This window comes from Eurypyga helias, unplaced genomic scaffold (assembly GCF_000690775.1).
Source record: "Eurypyga helias isolate BGI_N326 unplaced genomic scaffold, ASM69077v1 scaffold10928, whole genome shotgun sequence".
Lineage (NCBI taxonomy): Eukaryota > Metazoa > Chordata > Aves > Eurypygiformes > Eurypygidae > Eurypyga > Eurypyga helias.
In genome coordinates this window covers 21,187-28,380 of record NW_010268900.1, presented here as the reverse complement: position 1 = coordinate 28,380, position 7,194 = coordinate 21,187, and the positions used below count along the sequence as shown (strand labels likewise).

The following is a 7,194-nucleotide window of genomic DNA, read 5'->3' as shown; positions in this document are numbered from 1 at the left end:
GAGAGGGAAGGCAGAGAACTGTGTCCCAAAGCTTGGGACAAGGTTTCCAAAGATGACATTTTCCCTAACCTGGTCAGCAAAGACAGCTGCTGAAAGAGAACATTTATGTCTTGCTTTAACCCAGACCTGAATGCAGGTCTTAGGAGGGTACTAATTTGACTTTGTTTCTGGTAAGCTTCCTGACAACTGTATTCTAGGCAAGACTTTCAGGATGAAACACAGACAATATTTTTAAAGACTGACATTTTCTAAACTTAATAGACAAAATAATATTGTAAGACCTGTCAATTATCCAAATGCTACCAGGCCCTTGGGCTCTAAAAAGCCTTAAAGAAAACTCTATAGACCAAACAAAATTACATTTCTTCATGTTTCATTCCCTTCTGCTACATTTTGTCCCTGCTCGTTTGCTTGTCCAAAGAACATAAATAAAATCTGTGAAGAAAGTGAGGGACATCACATGGCACAGCAGATTCAATACCAGGGACATGTGACAGCGTCACACGTACACACACATCCTGTCACTTTCAGCCAGGTCAGTCATGTTTTTTGAGAAGATGGGAACACGAGTTCAACTTCAAAGATTGCTTTATATTTCATTTACTGTATCAGTTCTATTCATTCGATGCTACCTGTGGCCAGCTCATACGGACTGAAGATAGCCCAACATTTTTAGGACTGTTGAGTAAGCTTTTTCCTAATTATTCATAGTAACTGCAGGAACGTTTCCTCACCAGCCTGAGTTCACACGGTTCAACACTGAATATAGAGCAAAAATTGTGTCTGTGTTAGAACCAGCCAGTACAGAGAAACAGTCAGCATTCCCCAAAAGCAAGATCAGACAGGTTAACAGCAACCAACTGGAAAGACAGAACTGTATCAAATTCCACATGACAGAAAGGTTACTCTAGCTTTTACTGCTAGGCAAAGGGAGCTGAAGTTTGACACTATGGTTGCAACATATTGCAAATGCTCCATTTAAAAAAAAAAAAAGAAAAGAAGGAGGGGTTGTATGAAGATTGGGCAGGAAGGACCCACATCAGAGATCAGTGTGATACTGAGCTAAAGACTCAGAACAGCCTGTGTCTGCTAGCGAGTGAGTGCTGGTCACTGGGTCTTCTTCTGACGGTAGTAATTCCCGAGACGCCCAAATCGAGGTTGCAGTTCACACTCAAACTACGAGTATCCATCACCTTGAGAACTGCTACATTAAGATACTGTCACATGTGGCAAGAGGTGCCACAACATTACATTTCCTGTGTTAAAAGGCCTCACTCAGGCTCCTCCAGAGGGGTGATCATTAAAACGTCTATTTCCTTCTAACTTTTTGCTAAACTAACCTTACTGCTAAAGACCACGGTTGTACGCATTATCAGCTTGTATTTCTTCACGACCTAATCAAAACCAAATCACCCATGCCGCTTCTGCCCCAGCAAAGCCTGCCTCCCCTCAGCAGAGCGGCTAAAGAGCCTGCTGCGAGGGATCTGCAGACCACAGCGTGATCCCATGCAGGATCCCACGACCTGCATTCACAGCGTGAAGATGGCTCCACACAGAGAACATGCCAGAGCCCAAGCCAACACACACAACACCGCATTGCTAGCCTGACCGCTAGCTACAGCAATCCTGCATGTCCCGTACTGTTACTCTTACCAACATTTTCAGAACGACAAAAACCTGGCTGGAGAAATCTCAGGCACATGCTGGACCTGAATTTGTTCCTTAAAAATGAGACAAGCGGAAAACAGACACACACATTTGAGAATCTCTATTTAAACTTGGAGTAAACCACTTAAAGTTCATCTAAATCTATTCCACTGTTCTTTATCATTACCAATGAGCCACCTCTGTCACAGAAATCAGCTAACCCTCCCCTTCCAATTTCCCCTCTTCGGACTGCTAAGCACACTTTGTAACAGGAGGTTTGTCCTTTTTGGCTCTATATGTGAAATACCTGTCCTGCAGACATCTGCTACTCTGACACAACTGTGCTACGAAGGGTCTTTATACTCATCACAGCTCCAACAGAAAACCAGATCATTTCCTGAATGGGAAACGAGTTCTGAATTAAAATGACTAGTCAACTATTGCTAGTGTACCTGACACATCCCCACAGAGCCTGGTCATTACTGCGGAGGGAACGCGCATGGCAGCGCGTGCCCCTACGGACTAGCTGCTTGTTGCATCTGTGGTAACAAAAAACCCCAAGCCTATGTGGTATCACATGCACCCCAAAGATGGAGAGAGCTTTATAAATCACCTGTGTATTTTCTGAAAGACAAATCACTAGGTAAGCACACTTATCCTTAGAACGAGGCACTGACCTTTTCTAAGCAGAGAAGGGAGATTTATAGAATACACACAGTTTTCAGTACAGATTTCTTCAAAATCATTGCTTTATGGCAAAAATCACAGAACACACAAGTTTTCTACAGAGATTTGGCAATTTGCAACTCGAAACATATTTACACGGGAAAGCAAACCTGCTGCTTCCAGACAGGCGCACGTGTTGCGCCAGACACGCTCCTTCTGACGAGGGGATGCTCAAGAATGCCAAATGCCGGGTCTGCAGGCTAGAGCTGGATACCTCCAGCAAAGCAGCCACAGTCTAGTAAACACAGTGCAGAATACTATGTTTATCCAAACATTACCCACCCTCTCTAGGCGCTCCCAGACCAGGATAACTAACATGTGCACTGCGAGTCCGAAAGCACACATAGCAAAACTGACCATCCAACCAAATCGATAAACTTTGAATTCAAAGAAATATTTACGGAGTAACATTTGTTATCTACCCTTCATCTCTTTCAGGGAACACGGTATGCAGACAACAAGCATAATCATCAGCAATTATGCGAACGCAGTATTCAATTTTGTGGATTTTCTTTGTTGTTTAAAATGGATTTTATAGCCAAAGTGAACATGACTGCACTGAGATACTCTCCAGCCAAGGTGGTTAGAGTCCTGGACTTAAACATATGGCTTGTGACCTTGTCTCTGCTCTGTCCATTCCTCTCACCGCCCCTCTCACTGGGGTATGGCATGGTTTTCTGCTCGTTTTAAGAAATGTGATGTATTATATGCTGGTACAGCCCCTACTTACAACCCAGAGAGCAAAGTACAGTTTCTTCCTTTTTTTTTTTTTTTTTTAACGCCTCAAGATTTTTGGATTCCTTAGAATCAGGTGGAAGGTGGAAGGTTTTTTAAAAGCTGGAAGATTTTTTAAAAAATATCTTCAAGAATACAACTAAGAATAAAATTAATCCACTCTTATGATGGAGCATAAAAAGATGGAGGATGAACACAACATTGTTGTACGGAAATACTATTTAGCACAAGGAACTGATCACAAATCTTCAAAGAGCACATCCCAAGTGATCAAGAAAATTCCTCCTTTTGTACTGACTGCTGATGTATGAATATGCATTATTTTGCTAACCCAACACAGCTTTTTGTGGGCTTGGGATTTGCTTGGTTTTAGGTGAAACAAATGTCGTTTTTCTAATTTTGATCTAATTCTTAGTTTCCTTGAGGAAAAACCTCACAGGTTTAATGACAAAGAAGATTAGAACACCCATGCAAAAGTTTAATTATTTCAAGCTGCACTCTGAAGACCAGATTTTCCCCTCCCCCTCCTGCACATATTACATAAAATATACATTCCTCTGCTTTACAGGGCTATAAAGCTTTCTGAGCTGATATTAATCAGATTAATAAATTGATCACTTTTCCTTTAGCATTACAAGGGCTATCTATTTCCTTTTGAAAGGACTATAGTTGAAAATGTTCTTTTTCTGCTGTACTAAAAACTTAAATGCTAACTGGCACATTAGGTTTAGGTGAGCTGCTCCATCACCTGAGCAACTTGCAAATCCAACTGTTACATGACCAGTACACTCAGATTAAAAAAAAAGCGCTAAGATTTTGTTATTGGAAAGACTCTCTGGGTTAAGACAAATTGTTTTCTGAAAACTCTTACTGGCTGGTTGGTAATGCACTGCCAGGACTTCCACACTATGAACTTTGCATTTTCCAGGTTGTTTATACAAGACTTGCCACACTGATCCAATTTTGAACCTTCCCTCCAGGCTCAAACGAAGTCTTTCTCCCCTTAACAGGGCTAAAACCTTCTCTCAAAAACAGGTGATATCTTAGAATTCCAGTGACAGTAACTCTGTAGTCAGAACACTGGCAAATAGGCTTTACTCTGACTTCCACCTTGATAAATCAGGACCATATGAAGAACAGTCTCACCGAATTCCAAACAGCAATTGTGCAACTACAACTAGCAATATTCAAGAATCTCCTTCTAAGCCTCAGAAAAAGAATGCTGTTTTGCAACACTAATAGTGATTGCTTGCTACAATATAGTAAATATAGGTAAAATACTTATGTGTAATGTTTGTGATATTCAATACCACGTTTCTTCTGCTAGACAGCAAGCATAAACAAGGAAACAGTGATGTGGCAGATTATCAGATGTTAGTCTACTCCTTTATTGACTACAGGATCATTTATTACATTACAATTGTCTTAGAATACCTCAGAGACTACTGTAAGCCTGCTGAGAAGACAAATTCACTTAAATACAGGTTTTTGTAATACGCTAAACAAAGATCCCAAAACATTGATCTATTACGACAGGTTCAATTTCCTTCCTGTCTGAAACAGAAATACACCAAATCTTCAAATTCAGCAACAACAAAATAATCCAAATTCAACACAAGGCACCTCCACCTACTTTCACAAACTCTAAGTCACAGATCTTGGAATAACAACAACAAAATCTTTCTGAACTCCAGGACAACTATCTTTCATGATCTAGAGCCTGTTGTTTTATGCCAGCAAGGTCCTGTGTTTCCTAGGAAGACAGTAGTACTGTGTCGCACAAACATGGCTTACCTTAAAGAAAGACAAAGGTATTTTAGACAGTGCCCATTAAAAACCTCAAAAGAAGTTTCCAAGAGCTGAGAAAAGGAATAAAGGTGTGGAGTATAAAGGAAATTTCATAAATCTGCAGTCAACCCAGAAAAATCTGAAGTGGGCTTTACTTGACTTCATTTGACGTTACAAGGCCTTCTGCTTTTATAAGCTGAAGTCCAAACCTTACTTTCTTCCCAGGTGCAATCCTCTTACTTCATCCACATAACCAGATACAACCCCTTTATGGATTCAAATGCAGGATTTGTTCATGGAAGTCACCATGACCCAAGAGCTGAAAGGTGCCAGAACGAGGCTATGTGTATTTCTGAGGAATTACAGCAGGGCATAGAAACGAACTCATGCATAACACCACAAGCGTATCTTGAAACAGAAACTGAAGACCTAGATTTCAACGTACCTTTTTCATTTCATTTTCGAGGTTTTCTTCCTCTTGACCCTCAGACAGTCGCCTTCTTAACTCTGCTATTTCCCGTTCCACATTTTCTCTGTATTGATTCCACTGAGCTCGCTCTTGCTCCAACCTGTGATGGTACTGGAGCTCATACTCACGAACAGTCTCTATAAAACAGTATTTTCAAAACGTACTTTCAATGTAAGTTAAAAAACAGGAACTCCATCTTCAACCAGCCAATGATTTATCATAAGTGATCAAAACTAGGACAACAGTGAACTCTCTTTCCTCTCTCTCCCCTTTGACTCTTGTCCCAAAAACTAACCACACAAGCAAAAGATGCAAAGGAACTGCATCTCAATTTGTACCATGACTAGAAAACAAAAAAAACTCCAAAACTGTGTAACTGCCAACTTCAAAAGAACGTACACATCTAGCATACTATTTAGCAGCACATTTTGCACCTCCATGCACACCATCCAAATGAGCTACCAAAACCCTACTTATTTACTCCTAAATGCAAAGGAATGAGAACCTCTCACAGTTTTCATTTCCCTGTTATTACCCCTTCAGGTAAGGTGCTGTCTTTGTTTACATACATACAGAAGCTGGCACAACTGAGCCTTGATCTAGGTTCCTGTGTCTGTGTAATCATCAATAAACAAAAGTTTGTATACTCAATATACATGAAGATTTGTGTTCTCTGGGGGAAGAGCATAATCAGGTGATGGAAAAACTGCCTACAGTCAACAGGCTGTAGGCTCAGGATACTGTGATCCTCTTTGTGAACCTTTAAGAGAACAGGCAGTTATGACAACACTCTGTCCCCAGTTTACACCCAGCAATAGTCTGTCTCGAACATCAACAGCTGTGCAACGTGCAAACATAACAGACAGCTCATGACTATCAAGAATAAACAATAACCCCCAACTGATGCAGAGCAGCACGTTCTGTCAGCAGCCTGGGGAAAAGTCCATACGACAGTACTGGGGGGATAGTTAACTGTCTGACAGCAGAACCATCTTTACATGGGAGAGAAGAGAATCGTGCTGTCAGCCTAAAGCCATTCTCAGACTTGTCAAATTACATGCATTACACTTATCTTCATGGAAGGATGAAATATCACATTCATAGTTCCTCAAAAATGCTTTGCGTATACGTGGGAGTTCCTACTGCCATGATTCTTCCTAAATTCTACCCTCATATTAACAGAAAAGAACCCCAAAGCTCCTTTTCACAAGCTTAGGAAGTATGCTTCATCTGCTTTTGTAGCCCAGTTATGCCAAGCCATGAAAAACAGCTATCCCTATTCTGTGCAAGAGCAGGCACAAATCACTACACGATCTACATCACTGAAGAGGTGTCTGATCTCAGCAGCAGCAGTGCGTCTGGTTGTTACCTTTCATAATAGCTTGTAGTGAAGCTACTTCTTCTTGCCACTGTCTCTTCACCTCATCGATAGCTTCCTGCTTTGTATTCTCAGACACCGTAGCTATAGCTTTGATGTTCTCCATTTCAGCATGAGCTTCCATCAGCTGGGTCCGCAACTGTCCCAGATCATCCTGGGCTGCTTGCAGCACTGCATTTTGTCTTTTCAGGTCCTCTAAAAACAAACATTATTTGCATTTAGCTTGATTAATAAATTCAATCTGAAGAAGATCCATAGTTGCTGTGGCAAAAAACAGTGGTCTAACAATGGGATGAAGGAAGCCCTGATATTACACCATCTACGCATGACTGAACAAATGTTGCAGGTGTCTTCAGTCTTCCTTGACTTCGCTTGCCCTTGCCTTTTGTTTAAAAGTACCTTCTCACAACCACAGCCACAAAGCAGACACTGTAGATACAACCTACCAATC

At 41.1% G+C, this 7,194-nt stretch overlaps 1 protein-coding gene across 1 annotated transcript in view; it reads right to left on the bottom strand.

The window, feature by feature from the left end:
• The window catches only part of RABEP1 (rabaptin, RAB GTPase binding effector protein 1), a 29,796-nt gene that overhangs the window by 20,335 nt on the left and 2,267 nt on the right, over positions 1-7,194 (bottom strand). Inside the window, exons 2-3 of the mRNA XM_010157905.1 lie at positions 6,735-6,938; positions 5,342-5,502 (exon numbers count right to left, since the gene is read on the bottom strand). Of these exons, the coding sequence (XP_010156207.1) occupies positions 5,342-5,502; positions 6,735-6,867 (294 nt within the window). The 5' untranslated portion in view covers positions 6,868-6,938. The remainder of the gene's footprint in view (positions 1-5,341; positions 5,503-6,734; positions 6,939-7,194) is intronic.